This window comes from Protopterus annectens, chromosome 3.part1 (genome assembly GCF_019279795.1).
Source record: "Protopterus annectens isolate FY-2018-M chromosome 3.part1, PAN1.0, whole genome shotgun sequence".
NCBI lineage: Eukaryota > Metazoa > Chordata > Ceratodontiformes > Protopteridae > Protopterus > Protopterus annectens.
The window spans coordinates 216539979-216557561 of NC_056732.1; the positions used below are offsets into that span (position 1 = coordinate 216539979).

General features: G+C 38.3%; 1 protein-coding gene across 1 annotated transcript in view; it reads right to left on the minus strand.

The window, feature by feature from the left end:
• Positions 1–17583, minus strand: part of DNAJC13 (DnaJ heat shock protein family (Hsp40) member C13) — a gene marked incomplete in the record, with an annotated part of 3140357 nt that overhangs the window by 266830 nt on the left and 2855944 nt on the right. The window contains 1 exon segment of the mRNA XM_044066722.1: positions 3323–3502. Within this exon segment, the coding sequence (XP_043922657.1) occupies positions 3323–3502 (180 nt within the window).

Sequence of the window (17583 nt, forward strand, 5' to 3'; positions counted from 1 at the left end):
ACCATAATAAATCATTTCAAAACTTTTCCCACCTTTAATGTGGCCTATATCCTGCACAATTCAACTGAAAAACAAACAAATCTGTTAGGGGAAAAATATAAAAAAATAAAAAACGTACAATACGCTGGTTGCACAAGTGTGCACACCCTTAAACTAACACTTTGTTATGCGTGAACACCCTTAAACTAATACTTTCCTGAAGCACCTTTTGATTTAATTACAGCATTCAGTCATCTTGGGTACACAGCTGCCATCAATTAGAGAGACTCTGATTAACCCCAAATAAAGTTCAGCTTTCCTAGTAGGATTTTCCTGACATTTACTCAGGTGCCTGCTACAACAAAAGCCATAGTTCACAGAGAGCTTACAAAGCATCACAGGGATCTCATTGTTGAAAGGTATCAGTCAGGAGAAGGGTACAAAAAAATTTCCACAGCATTGGATACACCAACAGCCATCAAAAAGTGGAGAAAATATGGGACAACAATGACGTTGCAAAGAAATGGACGTCCCTCCAAAATTGATGAAAAGACGAGATGAAAACTGGTCAGGGAGGCTGCCAAGAGACCTACAGCAACACTAAAGGAGCTGTAGGAATTTCTGGCAAGTACTGGCAGTGTACTACTTTTGACAATGATCTCCTGCATTCTCCATGTGTCTGGACTCTGGGGTAGGGTTGCAAGACGGAAACCTTTTCTTACATAGAAAAGCATCCAGGCCCGGCTACAATTTGCAAAACAATATATCAAGTCTCCCAAAAGCATGAGGGAAAATGTGTTATGGTCTGATGAGACCAAGGTTGAACTTTTTGGCCACAATTCCAAAAGGTATGTTTAGTGCAAAAACAACCCTTTGCATCACCAAAAGAACACCATCCCCACAGTGAAGCATAGGGGTGGCAGTATCATGCTTTGGGGTTGCTTTTCTTCAGCTAGAACTGGGGCTTTAGTCAAGGTAGAGGTAATTATGAACAGTTCCAAATACTAGTCACTTTTGGCCCAAAACCTTCAGGCGTCTTGCTAAAAAACTGATTAAGAGGAATTTCACCTTTCAACACGATAATGACCCCAAGGATACATTCAAATCAACAAAAGAATGGCTTCACCAGAAGAAAATTAAAGTTTTGGAATGTCCCAGCCAGAGCCCAGACCTAAATCCAAATAGAAAATCTGTGGGGTGACCTGAAGAGGGTTGTGCCCAAGAGATGCCCTCGCAATCTGACAAGATTTGGAGCGCTTTTGCAAGGAAGAGTGGACAAATATTGCCAAGATAAGATATGTCAATGCTGATAGACTCCTACCCAAGAAAACCGAATGCTGTAATTAAATCAAAAGGTGCTTCAACAAAGTATTAGTTTAAGGGTGTGCACACACAACAAAGTATTAGTTTAAGGGTGTGCACACACAACAAAGTACAAGTTTAAGGGTGTGCACACTTATGCAACCAGCATACTGTATGTTTTTTTTATTTTTTTATATTTTTTCCCCTAACAGATTTGTTTGCTTTCCAACTGAATTGTACAGGTCATAGGTCACATTAAAGGTGGGAAATCTTTTGAAATTATTTATTGTGGTCTCATTTTTTTATATCACAAAAAACTGGCATGTTAATAGGGGTGTGTACAGTTTTTATATCCACTGTATATCTACGTTTTAGTAAGCAGCACACTTAATGCCCACATACGTATAGCAAAGTGTAAAATTAGAAACACAGGAAAAACTATATTACCTACCACCTACACACCTTCTACAACATATCACTTTAAATGCAGCAAAATGATTAATGTCCTTATCTCTACATGCTATCTGCCTTCCACTTTCTCATTTTACTGAATACACATCAATTGCTTAGTGCACCAGCACATGGCAATGGCAAATACTTTATTTTTTTTGGGGGGGGACACTTTTTGCTTCCTAGCAATCATCCTATAGCCCTTTCTATCCAAGGTCTCACGTCCCTGATGGGTTTACCAACTCTTCAATTCCTCCTCTGATGAATTTGGTGCCAGTCATGGAACATAATGATGTCCTGGGAGGTCAAGCCACAAACTTCCACTGGGTGTATTTTCATTTGAGCCCTATCTCATTGCTCCCCCTTCCCAGTGTTACTGTGGAGTATGTCCCAAGGGCAAGTGTGCTACTGAGATGTGGCATATTGTCCCAACCTCTATGGCACCTCAGTCATGTTCACCACCCATGTCACTTCTTGGATTATACCCCTTAAATTCAAAGTTCCCAGCATCCACCAAGGATCACGGCAGGCAATGTTCATGCAATTGACCGCCCCCACAATGGCCACACCCATTCCTTTCCTGACACTTTGTCACTTGCCTGAGCCAATAATTGTACCTGGGTCAGCTGGGCTGCATTCAGGGCTTTATCCCTTTACTTTACCAGAGTGGCAGCACTGACAAATCCTTGTTATGGACTGTACCACAGTTTGGTGGGTTTACACTCTGGTGCTTGATAGGAGACTGCCAATACCACAGCTGAAGGTGCATCACTGCTACACATATATTACTCATGAGCTGCTGCTGCGTGTAACACATGAAATAAGGTGGTATGAGTGGTGGTGGTGGGGGATTCCTCCTATGCAAAAAAAAAAAAAAAAAAAAAAAATTGCGTTTTACACTATGTTGTAAATGCTTGACAATTCTATGGCTGTGGGTATGCATACTGTGAGAATATCAGTACTTGAAATATCAGTTTCCTGTATTTTTTTCAGGGGAAACTGTTCTTTAAATAAAGTACGATTTTGTTTCTTAATGCATATTAACTTGCTACAGGAGCTTTTCCTCCCATGTCTCCACTGCAGGTGGACTTTGTCCACTAGAATGAACCCAATGAATGCAGTGTAGATTACATAAAAAATAAACAAAATACGTCAATAATGACAAGAAAAAATAAAGGTGGCTTTTCTTTTCTCTTCATGGCTGTTACCTCTGTCGCTGATGGCAGTTCAGTGCCTGGGGATGCTTACAAGAGCACAAAGGAATTCTGTGAAAACTGCCTGTTGACTGAACATCCCAGTAAAAATCTGGACTTCAAAACTTATTAGAACTGCAGTTCAAACAGACTAACCCAACACTGTATACCACAAAACACTAGTTTCCCTGAAAATTAGAGAGAAAGATTCAAATGTTAACAGTCCCAGAAACTGTAACAGCAGAGGAAAACAACAAAGGTTACTTAACTCTGTATTTCTGTCTGTAACTACCTGTGTAACAGTATCTGACTTTTTTACTCTGATAAACACGATACATTTATTTAAATATGCAGTCACGGTAGAGATAAACTGTTGCATGGTAAAACATAAGACATACCTCACTATCAGACATTACATGAATGCATCGGATGGCACTTTTTGTAACCGCATTATTTCGGTGATTCAATGCTTGGACGATTTTTGGAAGATGGCCTAGAGGTGGCACTTGGTCTAATAACTGAGGTTGGGTAGTGAACAGAGACACCACACTTGTTGTTACAGTTTCTAATGTTTCACCCTGCAAATATAAACAAATAAATTAAATACAGCAGTACACAATTCATAACAATGTAGAACTGCGAAAGTGTTATGCGGGTTGTAGAACAACAGAATGACAAGTGCCTTAAACTAAGAAAAACACTTATTCTGTCAGTTTCATCCTCTCACCTGGAATGGTTTCCTATAATTACAAAACGGGTCATTTCAACCATGCATGCTTTGTATAACTGATCTACATTAAAGCAATGTGCTCAGATAACACTGTATATATATATATATATATATATATATATATATATATATATATATATATATATATATATATATATATATATATATATATATATATATATATATATATATATATATAGATAGATAGATAGATAGATAAGCTGATCTTGGTTAATTAAAATCCAGCATTCTTTCAACTAGTTTCTAAATTACTCCTGTTCATAATTTACACCCATGAATAACTTGTCTGGATCCAATCACTCAGATTAACTATTTTCAGACACAGTAAAACATTGGCTATGATTCATAAATTCACATGCAACCTACCTATAAAGTATACTCAGGACAGACCAGCTCTTAGTGATAAAATGCTTATGCTTTTGAAAAAGTATGGAACATGTAATACATTAATAAAACCAGCCTCACCTTGAATGAAGGCATATTCTGCTGTTTACATTAAGTATAGCTGAGTAAAATCTTACCATAATGGTAGATGTCCTTCTCTTCACTGTTGCAGGATTCCTAACATGAGGGATCCCCTTCCAAGGGTGGCCCGACGTTCATCCAGTATACCAAAGCCTTTAGGTTATTTTAAGGTACATCATACGTCACACGTATGCTCCTCATGTTATGTAGGGCATAAAGGTGACATCTGGATGTACCATCCTCATAACTAAAGGCCCCAGTAGGAATGCCAGCCCAAGGAAAACCAAGAGTTAACCGGTACGTCCAGAAGGCAAATGGAACAGGGAGGGAAGGGGAGAGTGAATACTGCAACAGTGAAGAGAAGGACAGCTTATCATTATGGTAAGATTTTACACAACTGTACAATGTCCTTCCATTTCACTGTTGCAGTATTCATAACATGAGGGAGGAAAGCCAAAGCTCAGGAAGAACCTTGGGAGGAGGAAGGACCAGCAGACCTCTCTAGGAAGTCATGAAGGATGGCCCTATCAAAACCAGCTCTAGCTCTGGAAATACCATCCAACTTGTAGTGCTTGGTAAAAGTATGCACAGAAGTCCAGGTAGCTGCCTCAAGAATAGAGTTAGTATTTAAATCCTTGAAAAAAGCACCAGATGAAGCCACATCTCTAGGAGAATGATCCTTTACAGAAGAAGGAAGGCTCTGACCATGAAAAACAGAGAGCCTTTGAAATCCAAGACAAAATAGTTTGCTTGGTAACAGCCGATTCCAAAGACCTGGGATGAAAGAAAAAGAGCTGATAAGATTTCCTGATAGTCTTAGTTTTATCCAAATAAAATCTGAGTTGTCTATGCACATCCAAAGTGTGCAGCACCTTCTCACTAGCTGAATGTGGAAAAGGGGAAAAAAGTGGGCAAATGAATAGCCTAAGGGACAACGCATTCACCATCTTGGGTATGAAAGAAGGATTAGTAAGCAAGGGCACCTTGTCCTTATGAAAAAACAAAAAAAGGAGGATAAGTCATAAGGGACTGAAGCTCAGACACCTGTGCGGCAGAAGTTATAGTCTAACAAAAGAACAGTCTTCCAACAGCAATGTTGCAAGGAGGCTGAAGTTGCAGGCTCAAAAGGAGCCCGAATCAATATCTTTAAGACAAAATTAAGATTCTAGGGAGGAGGAACAGGTTTCCTAGAAGGCCTAATATGAAGGATGCCTTTAAGGAATTGTCTGGCTTTAAAGCTAGAAGCTAACTGGCCCTTTCATTGCAAGCCTTGGACTCCCCGACCCCTTTGTGGCTCATTGGAATCCTGGTTTTCAAGCTAAAATTAATCAGCAAGTTCTCAAAGGAAAATTGTTTACTTGTATTCCCAATCACTGAGAACCAGCTCTTTCACTTGCAACACTTGAACTTCCCGACTCCTTTGCAACTCACTGAAATCCCGGTTTTCAAGCTAAAATTAATCACAAAGTTCTCAAAGGAAAATTGTTTATGTCTCTTTTTATCTCTGGATATTAACTGAGTGATTGTAATTATAGTTTATGGTGTGCACACTACTCTGACTAGCAAGGAAACCTGCCCCCCACCACAGTCATTTAATAACCTAATCTTTTTTCCCCACTATTGTTGGAATATTCTAAAGTTGGCCACTTTATCTTGGCCAACCAATATCTTTAAACTCTGGCAAGTGTTTACTTACTGCATTGCTCTCTTGCTTAGGTTTCTTAGCTATAAATCTTAGTTCATAGCTATAAATCTTAGTTCATTCTGAAATGTGTTACTTTACCCCCTCACCCTCAAACCTTTCTGAATGTATTATTATAAAATAACTGCCTGTTGTTGCCTTCATGCTTACCCTAGAATCTCTGCTTTTCTCTTTTCCTAGTTGAACTCTACAGTTCCCTACAAAACGGTGTCTACAGGACTGCAATCAGTTTGTCTCAGCATTTAAGCAGAGTAGGTTGCACACACAAAGCATTTGTTAAGCTTTCACTTACAGCGCTGTGTAATTAAGCAGGTCACCATTTTGGTCAGCCATAGGGCTCTTTCTTTCTACTTGAGTGTTTGCCTCCTTCCCCTGTAACTTAAGTAAATTGACTCTTACATTAAAGAGTTATAATACTTACCTTATAGCGTTAGGACACCTTAGGAAACCTTGTAAACTGCAATAGCCCTGCTATGCTCGGGCTCTCTTCACTCCCCTCCCTGCCCCAAATTCCCTCCCGCCCCCAGTACCTATAAATTTATAGTACATTAGCCACTCCCCCACTTTCTAGATCCTATCTGCTTTAATTTGGGATAATTCCTCCCACCCCCATTATTCTACCTACATTTCAATAGCACCTATTAGCTTTCATCTGGCATTCTCCCATCCCCCTTCCAGTACCTTTACCTCACCACTCTATCTTCTGGTGTTGCATCACCAGGTAAAACAGTTCCTTAACTCACTAGCTGAATCACAGATAATGATATACTCCTCTTTACTACCCCTCTTGTTCACACCATACATCCTTACCTTGTATGAAAACCAGTTTCTCACGGGATTTCAGGTCCCAAAAGGCCATACTATCACCCCAGCAGTAAATCCTCCCACCTTCAATCATACTTACAGTACCAGATCATATCCAACATCTTGTTCAGTGTATCAACATCTCAACCCCAGGCACATTAGCTCTAGATCCAAATACTACTACAAACTAATAAACAAATTTCTGAAGTTCATCACCAAGTATAGACTCAACCTAATACTTGGTGGTGATATTCACCCCAACCCTGGCCCACCCACTTCAGATACACATACCCCCTCTACTTGCAATCTAAACTACAAACCTACAATTAATAGGCCACCTAACTCTCTCCTAGCCTGTCATCTCAATATTAGAAGCATTAATAACAAGGTACATGAATTGCATGCACTTCTGGATGTCCACTCCCCTGAGATTCTCTGTTTATCTGAAACCTGGTTAAAACCTAACACTAAAGACAATGAAGTGTTACCACCTGAGTATAACATACACAGGCTGGATCATGCTTCGAGGAAGGGGGTGGGGGTAGCTGTACTCTATAAATCTGAGTTGAATGTCACCACAGATGTAATACTACCACCTCAGATTAATAACTCGGGAGATTCTTGCCACCAAATTGCAACTTAATAAAAATAAATGCATTAATATCATCTGTATGTACATTCCCCTCAGGTAACAATATATCTACACTTGAAGATATCTTGCACTGGCTATCATGTCATTACCCCCAAGAAACCCTACTACTTGGAGACTTTAACATAGATTGGGGCACCTGTTCCTCAGAATCCCGAACCACCCATATTAACTTGCATGCATTTACACAAATTATATCCACCCCTACCAGGATAGGTAAACCCAACCAAAAGGAAAGCATACTTGACTGGGTACTCATAAATAGTCACCCCCAACTGTACACCTCTGGTACCCTCCTTGATGGCCTAAGCGATCACCTTCTCACATATGTAATTATGCACAAAGCCATTAATTCCCAACAACCCTTACTCAGAAAGGTTAGAAACAATAAAAACTTTGACCCTGCCAAATTCCAACAAGAACTAAACTCATGTAATTGGTCTATTCTAAAACACCTCCCCTTAGAGGAAGCAGTAGCATACTTTAACAAATTCCTTGAGATCCCTGATTTGCATGCACCTGTTCGTTCAAACAGAACCAAGGCAAAAACTGCGCCATGGCTTTCTAAAGAGTCTAAACTCAAAATTACCCTTAGAAACAAAGCATGGGCTTTATGGCGTTCTTCTAAAGACCCCCAAGATCACATTAAATACATGCAATCCAGGAACAAAACCAAAAAATCAATTTTACAAGACAAAAAACAATACTACTGTAATTTACAGACAGTAAATCAAAATAACCCTCAGAAGTTTTGGGCAGGTTTAAATAATCTACTACATCCTGGACAAACGTCAACCCCAATCCCTGCTGCTACTATTGATAAAACCCCTGAAGATGTTTCTGACAGTTTTAACCAATTCTTTACTGAGTCAATTCAAGCCCTAGCTAGCCAACTACCTCATAGCTCCCCTGGTCCTGAAAGTAGCACCTCTAGAAACCTACTAGCATTCGGCTTCCAACCCGCTGCTACTTCACTTATCCATACCTTGATCAAAAAATTAAAACCCACTACACTTTCTGCTGATCAACTCCCTGCCGAGTACCTACAAAAATCAGCTAATGCTATTGCTTACCCCGTCTCAATACTAATCAATCGAACCATAGTAGAAGCTAAAATTCCCACCATCTGGAAAATATCCTATGTAATCCCACTTTACAAAGGAGGCAGCTCTACTGAATTCTCCAATTATAGGCCAACAGCTATACTCTCTCCACTTGCAAAGATTATGGAAAATTGTATTCATAGACAACTCATGCACCACCTAATCCAGAATCACCTTATGGCAAACACTCAACATGGCTTCCGTCCTCATCACAGCACTACTTCAGCCCTCCTAGCCTTTACCAACACCATAAACCATAACCGCAACAATAATTATATATCCTCAGCCCTCTTCTTGGATCTTTCCAAGGCATTCAATATGGTTGATTACCAACTTTTAATCCACACCCTGCAAACATTCTGTCTAGATATTAGAGCCCTTCAATGGTTTCAATCCTACCTGAATGGTTGACAGCAAGTTGTCCTCTGGCAGAACAAACTCGCTAACCTTCTGTCTTACACCCTTGGAATACCACAATTCTCTATACTAGGACCCTTGCTGTTCTCCATCTTCATTAACGACCTTTATACTGTCATCCCAAAAGTCAGCTGTATCCAATATGCTGATGACTCTACTCTGATTTTCTCAGCCACATCTCCAATAGAGTTATGGTCAGCTACCCAGACCACCTTTAATACAATAGAAAACTGGCTTTCTGAACGTCGTCTGATCCTAAATCCCAAAAAAAACTAAAATGCTGTTATTTTCACCAACACATAGGTCTACCGCTTTCACCTTTACCATAAATTCAAATGATGGCACAATAATCTCCCCTGATCCCTCTACAAAACTATTAGGTGTCATCATAGACAATAATCTAAAATTCGACTTGCATGTTAACCAAACTATCAAAACCATCAATAAAAAACTAGGGTCACTTTACAGAATAAAAACCTTCCTAACCCCTCCAGCTAAAATTGCCATAGCTTGCTCTCACCTTCTTTCAACCCTTCTGTATGCATCCCCTCTACTCTCGAATTTAAACAAGACTGTCATTAACAAACTCTCAATTTGCTACAACCACATTGCCAGGTTTGCTACTGGGCTGCATTTTAGGACACATCATTGCGTCAATCTAAATCAGCTTGGGTGGCTTGAACTACCCAGCCTAATCCAGTATAACCAACTGATTATGGCCTATAAAATCCTCTATAATCCGGACAATACTCCTGCACTTAAAAATATTATCGCCCCCTATAACAATCCTAGACCGCTTTGATCCTCTAACAAACTACTAATTCAGACTAGCAAAATTAACACAGCCAGTGACTCTCTCTTTGCAAACTCTGTAAGTAGATCCTGGAACTCTCTTCCAGCTGATATTACCTTACTTTCCACCTTAGGTCAATTTAAAACTAGACTCAAACAACATTTGTCTCTTAACTGGCTATGTCAATGTATCAAGCCTGGCTAACTCTCTCTAGAATGTGTAAAAATCTGTTAACCAGTTTACTGTGTAATTTAATTTAATCCTGACTTGCACTCAGGATTAACTCTAACCTGTGGAACTTGTTTAACTTGCTTACTTATGTAATTTCTGTAAATAGTCTGTTTGTAATATGTAATGCTGGTATTATGTAATGCTGTATCTGCTTTCCCTTGGAGCTTTTCTCCCCGGGCCTCCTCTGAAAATGGACATGCATCCAGTCAGACTATCCTGGTCAACAAATGTAAAATAAAAATAAATAAAATAAATTTATCTAAATAGTTGTTCTACTCCCCTCTAGTTCATCAGCCCTTGGCACCCGCCCTTCACCCAGACCTAATTCAGGGCAAACTACTGAGTTCACCTACAGTGTACTAGCCTGAACAGTAAAAATATGCTGGCTGATAGGTTTTTATGAGCTGCTAATCCTCGTGGTTCTACCCACTCCATTCGCCCTCACTTACGCTCGGGCTCACCGCTCCCCTACCCCCAATTTCCACCCACCCCAACTTCAATTACATTTATAGCTATCCTCATCCCCACCTACCCATCCATCCTCCAATCACAGAACTCCACCTCAACACTCCTCCCACCTACCCCGTCAATTCATCTCACACACACCTTTTTCATTAGCTCCATACTCTAGACCCCCTCTTTTCACCTCCAACACTCCACACTCTTCCTCTAAGCTCACCTCCCACCCCTTACAACTGCTCTCCCTCATAACCCAGTAATCCTAGTCTAATCCTTTTCTTTCCACTCCCTCAATCCTACTATACCTCCCCAACCTCACTCTCACACCACAATTCGTATCCATACCTTCTTGTATTTCAACATCACATAGCCATGACTCTTATATTCAACATCTTTTTTTTATATTTACTGGTTACCTCTCTCTCTTCTTCTAAGACTATCATCCTTTCACACAAATTACAAACCTCTGACACCATCCACATAAATCCCCACACACACCCTCCACAGTTACTCTTCCATCTGCTCCTCTCTCTACAGTACACATGTAATATTACTAAAGAAACTCATCATCCTCTCCCCACACCACAACCTTCCTTACAACTGCAAATTCAAATACTTCCATTACCCAAAAAAGAAGTCCTTACCCACCTATTTCCCTATTCTCTGTAAACTAGTCCTTTGTGGTGACATAAATCCCAACCCTGGCCCTTCTACTCCCTCTCATAATTCCCCTAACTCTGCAAAATCCCTAAACTTTATCACAATTAATCTCCAAAGCAACAGAAACAAAATTCCCCAATTGCACGCATGGCTAAATCAACATAAACCAGACTTTACCGCTATCACGGAAACCTGGCTAAAACCATACATCAAATATTCTGAATTTCTACTCCCACACTACTCCTGCCTTAGAAACGAGAGACTACATAAAAAAGGTGGTGTCATCGCCTTATTATTTCCAAGCTCCTTTACAAGTAATCCCATATTCAAAGCCAATTCCCCACTTCTCCACTGCAGAGCTACTAGTAACCTTCCTAAAACTTAATGATTGCAAATACCTTTGCATCATAGTCATATACATCCCCCCAGGCAATAATACTCCTATTCTCAAATAAATTCTTGCCTGGACAACAAACATCATAAAAAAATGAAACTATCATACCAGGTGACTTCAATATTAACCTGGCTAGATATTTTCACTAATAACCCCTCTACAGATCTTAACCTTCACATCTATACTCAGCTAATCTCCTGCATTACTAGACCCAACATCAAAGAAAACAAAGGCTCAGTCTTGGATTGGATCTTGGTTTCTGAGCCAGAAAAAATTACCACCCCAGGGACTCTCCCAAATAGCATTAGCGATCACTCTCCAGCATTCATAACATGCAAGCCCACCTCCATGCCAAACTTACACCAATATAGATACACCAGAGATCTATCCCATTTCTCCCCAAACACCTTCAATAACATCTTGCAGAACACTAACTGGAGCCTACTAAAATTTCTCCCACTCAGCGAAGCTGTAGAATTCTTCAATTCTACATTTCTTAGGATCCTAAATAGTCTTGCTTGGTGTTCCACAGAGGATTTAACTGAGAGGGTGCATCATGTCCTTGTTCCAAATCCAGCTTTCAGAAAGCAGCTGAGACCCATATTGGTTAAAATGCAGTTGTACCATTAGAAGGAGATGTTTCTGATAAAACTATGGCCAAAAGGAAAGGTGCTGACCATTAGTGATGCCAGCATGTTTGCAGAAAATGTTTATTCATTTTGCACTAGATAAAACAGGAATATGTTTACACTAACATCAAGAATTGTCATGAAACTGGTGTGAGACTTAAATCGCTATACCCATCAGTTTTCAGAATATATTTCCAGGTGGATTGAAAACATATATTGAAGCAGATCAGGCTTTGAAGTAAATAAAATGAGTCTACAGAACTCTAGCCATCAATATAAAATGAACTACACTACTCAACTCTCCACAACTAAAAGGGTGCATGAGACTGTGGCTGTGAATCCTTTTCCTTGTTTCAAGAGAAAACGTCCAAGTGTCAGAGAAAATCCCAGTGTCTGAGCAGAAGAATTATGAGAATCTTGGACTCTAACCAGTTACAAGTACTATGAGAGGTGAAGAATGGAAAAAGACTACTATTTTGGCTTCAGGATTTTAACTAGGAAATGGTACAGTGAGAAGCTCTGGACTATAGAAAAGACTAACAATAAAGCAAGCTTAGTAAATAATAGAACTATGCAGCATCAACCCTTTTAAGTGTTATTTCAAACTGGAGGGGATGGTAAAATAAATAAAAAAACAGTATGTTAAGGCTACCCACGAAGAAAATAAATAAGTGCAATTAAAATAATCCGACTTCTAAATATATTTTCTGTTAAATATATTACTGTAAAATGTAGCAGTAGAAACTACATGTAAAAATAGAGGCATAAAGATAGTAATGTATAGTATGCATGTTGAAGTAGCTGCTTCTAAGCATTAACTGATTTCAGTATTAACAGGAGATCTCAAACTGATGGGGGATTGAACTCTGAGAATGTATGAAGTTGTTTATAAAAGTAAACTACAAAATTGTATTTTTGTGTGTATAAGGTTAGACGAATATACTGAAGAATATGTAGTAGGTCACTGGTACCATTTTTCTGAATTTTTTTCAAGCTAAGTAGAATAAAAAAAGAAACAAAATGAAGAATGCAATACTAATATGAAAGTACAAGCTAGGATTTCTTACAAAGTGATGAGCTGAGTGGGAGACAACAAAGTCAGCTGGACAAGCTTATTTAATGTTAACTAACAAAAGTGAATTGATGAAGTCAAAATAAGAAAGATGGCAAATAGGAGATATATAGGTACTGCACTTGTCACTTCTTTAGTGGTTCTGTTAGATGGATAGCAATCAAATCTGAAAAAAGAAATGAAAGCAAGTTTTGAGTGAATGGAATGTTTAGAAGGAAGAAAATGAACAGTGGCATAATTGGGTAACTCCCCAGCAATCTTAAATTTTGAACGTACTAATCATAACATTAAAAATTGTTTTTTCTTCAAGGTTATTCAATGGATTTTTTCAAACAGCTATTTTTAAGTAAATGGTTGCCTGAACATATGCAGACTGCACATATTCTCCACCCAGGAGGGAAATACTGATAGCACTAGTAACACATTTGGGTGTAAGCACTAGCAGCATGGACTTCAGCACAGGTTTCCCTAGTTCTAAGGTAGGTAATTGTCAAGTGCAAGCAGCCACCAATTTGAAGCTGGAGCTTTAAAGGGTGACATTCTGGTTTTGCAAATATATTTTTATCCTGTATGTTAAAAGAACACAGGAACTATAGTGATTGAAATTTTGAAAAATGTGGCATGAGTTTAATCAGAAGTGTGAGCCTGCAGGTGTGTAAGTTTTATTAGTCAAGTTACAAAACGTACATCAGCTGGTAGTAGGAAAACTGTACATAACAAAAGTGCCAAGCTTTACAAGACATTGTAACATTAAATAATATAATGGTTGCATTATCAATTTTAACATGGAATGTAAATGGACTTACAGGCACAGAAAGAAAAAAAAGTATTGAACTATAATAAGACATGTAGGGTGCATATCACTGTTTCAAGAAATGTATCTCGATAGAAATGAACATAAAAGCATAATAAACAGAAAGTTTGTGTGTATATTCAGCAGAATATTAGGGACAATGGAATAGGGGTGATGATATACTGACAGGAATACAGGCTCCAATTGAGGTAGGAAAAAAAAGACAATAAAGAAAGATATGTGGCAGTGAGAGGACCCTGGCTGGGAAAGAGGTCGTTACCATGTATCTGTATTTCTCCTAAAACTGCAGCTATGGAGCTTGGAAAGGAGTTTGGTGAAACAGTTAACTTTTTATACGGGCATTTTATTAATAGGTGATGACAAACCTAGTGTGTAGTACTAAGGCTGCGTCAAGGACCCCAGATAAGAAACTATTACTGGAGAATGTAAATTACAAAAAAAGGTACATGAAGGTTAATTAGCATGGACGATATTACTTCAGTAGTAGCAGTTCAGTGAGAGTTTACATATTAGTCCCCAAAATACAATAAATGGGCTAAGCCAGATAGAAACTAAATATCACAGGTGTATGAATGTTTGGTTGAAAGTGTGATGCCCGTATACTGGCCCAGTAATCAAGCCACCTCAATCCTCACCACTAGCACCAGTGAGGGGCGTGCATATTGGGAAGGATAACAAGTATACACACAGTAAAGTACAATTTCCCTTAAGAGCACACCAAGATCACAGTCAATCTGGAGTTGGTTTCTCCCTTTCCCTCCAGAACCCTAATAAGACTCCCCACTGGCACAGCTATTGGGTCCATGTCCCAGCTGAGTAGTGAAGCCAAAACCTCCAGTACCCTCTCTGTCCAACCAGTGCTTCGTGTCCCTGCCCAAATAGCTGACACATACACACTGAGATTTGAATTATATGCAAACACACAGATACTCCTGGAGAAGGCTGGCACAGGTTCTCCAGCTATGCCCTTTTCTGCCCAGGCTATAAGGTAATAATCCACTGTCCCCAATCTACTCATCAGCTACTAATAAAGCCCTTCCCAAAGGGTGACCAATTTCACTGTGTAATATTACTGTTATCCAAATAACAAGTGTGATCCAGGGCTAAAGCTATTGGATTGGCTTGGACTGTATCACTAAATACATGCAAGTACTCTAGAACTTAAATTCTCTCTACATAAAACAGCCACAGTTGAAAGGTTTAAAAATATTTAATAAATAAAAACACAAGACAAATCTTATTACTTCAACACAATGACATTACAGAGTTCAGAAATCACAGGAAATGCTTTAAAATAATACTATAGAATAGTCTGACATAAATATAGAAAACAGATAGACTAATCTGGCTATTTGCATCTATCTCTAAGAGAAATCACTGTTCTAAATAAATATCTTATTTACAGGGCAAAGGCAGAGTTGCTGGTGAGTTGATTTGCTCAGGTTCAGACAAAATCCAAAATGCCCTATCTTTCTCTCTGAAAAAGTCTTAAACTGATAAAAAAAATACTACTAAGTCAATTCAGATTACATCATTCTTAACCGTTCTGATTTAGTTTCCGAGGCTAACAGAAACTCAGAATTTATTTCTTTTTGTAATCTGTACCTGCAGGAAGCTACGCAATAAGACATTTTACATGTAAAATCCAGTAAATAACTCTTGTCCTAAGACAACAGAAAAAATTCCTTAGTCCAGACATCTTGTCTCCGAGCTTGAGATCAAAGTCATACAATGCTTGATTTATCAGCTTTCTTCCAGCAGAGTCCACTGTGGTTACATTTTTGATGCTCAGTACAACATATAGTTTAATCATAACATATAGTTCTCTTTACATTTGTAAAGCAAGCCTATGGATTACATTAATATTTACAGCGACATAGACTTATTTACAAAATTCAATCTAGCTAGTCTGGCAGCCTTCACAGAAAGTATTGAGACCCACCCAGATAATGATGTCTGACCATATATGTATAAACAGCCAAGATAAAGATATAAGAATACGAATAAAAGAAGGTACTGGCATTTCCCTACATATTTATTAAAAGCAAATTTTAGTAGAGCAGATATAAATGGTACCGCATACAATAAAATGAAGATGAGTTTTAAAAATACAGTGGAAATAAGACAGACAGAGACATGGGAGAAAAGTAACAATATTTAGAAGGAATAGCAAAAGCTAATGTGTTTCACAAGAAGAGAATGTTTTATATGTTGAAGAATGCTAAAAAGAAGTGAATATCTGGACATATCTGAACCTTCTGGACTTTGAAAGCCTTAGAGATTTCTACCAGTTCTTTTGTCATTAGTCATTTGAATCTTTATTCCCAGTCTTTTCCAGTCTCCTCTGATTTACATGATTACTATAAAAATCATACTTTATAAGCCTTATTAATTATCCCTTCCAAATAGTGTCTTTTGTTCTTGGTTCCACTGAAAACCAGAAGAGAACTGGTCTTTCATTAAACATTTCCCTTGCTTTCTCTTTGTCTGTATTCTACTAACAAGTCCCTGATGTGGAACTAAACCTCTAAGCTGCAAATCAAAAAACTGCTTTGCTTCTTCCCACTCTGTCACTTTTCCCCTTTCCAACTTATTTCCCCTCAGTAATGTGGTTCCTTTTTAGTTTCCTCTAATTACTACCTGGTATCTTTTAGTTCTTTTTCTACCTTTACTTGTACATATTCCTTTCATCAAAAATCTGCTTTCGCTACTCCTCATTTTGGTTTAGTCTTCAGTCTTCATAATGCTGCCTGCCACAAAGTAAATATAATACTCTATACAATTATTTCTATTATTTCTAAGGACTTGCCTCCAAACCCTCCCTTCATGCTTGCACATTGTACCATCAGTATCTTTTTTTTCTATCCAGTTTGATCTACATCCCTGTTGTGTTGCATACAAAAGTCCCATTTGCATACCTTTACAGTATCCCTTTCAAGTCAGGTAGTCTTAACACCCCCTTCCCCTTTCCTAACCAGATTCATTCAACTCTTTGCCATCCATAACTTGACATGTGACTGACAGAAGTATGCCTGGTCTATGTACAAGACGAAAGGAACTAAAAAAACATTTCCCATGCCTGTATATTGGTGTCCGTGACTTAGTTTCCAATCACTTATGTTTTGATTTGCCTCTGCTTGGTTTCTTCCCACATATCTTTAGCTGCCATAACAGTTTTTTTTTAACCCATATACCTTAATATGTCAGCTTTTTCTTGTTCCAATAAATTTGGGTATTACTGAACTAGTTAATGTGTAGGTACATAATTTACCACTATAACCTGTGTTTTACCTTCATTTATTTTATATTATATTATATTATTTATTTATTTACATTTGTTTACCAGGAATTTCCAACTGGACACAGGTCCTTTTTCAGTGGAGGCCCGGGGAGAAAAGCTCCACAGAACAATAAATGAGCAGCAGAGTACATGACGAACTGAATATACATATAGTAGCAAATAATATACTGCAGCAAACATTAGCTATACATACAATATGAAACAGTAATGAACAGATATACCAATATCTAAGCTAGAGGCTAGAAATAAAGGTAGGATATATACATACACATATATATATATATATATATATACAGATATATATATATATATATATATATATATATATATATATATATACAGATAGTACTAAGCTCAGATACTGTTCTAAGCTCTATATGCCAAAAGTACTTGAGAAACTGACTTAAAATATCCC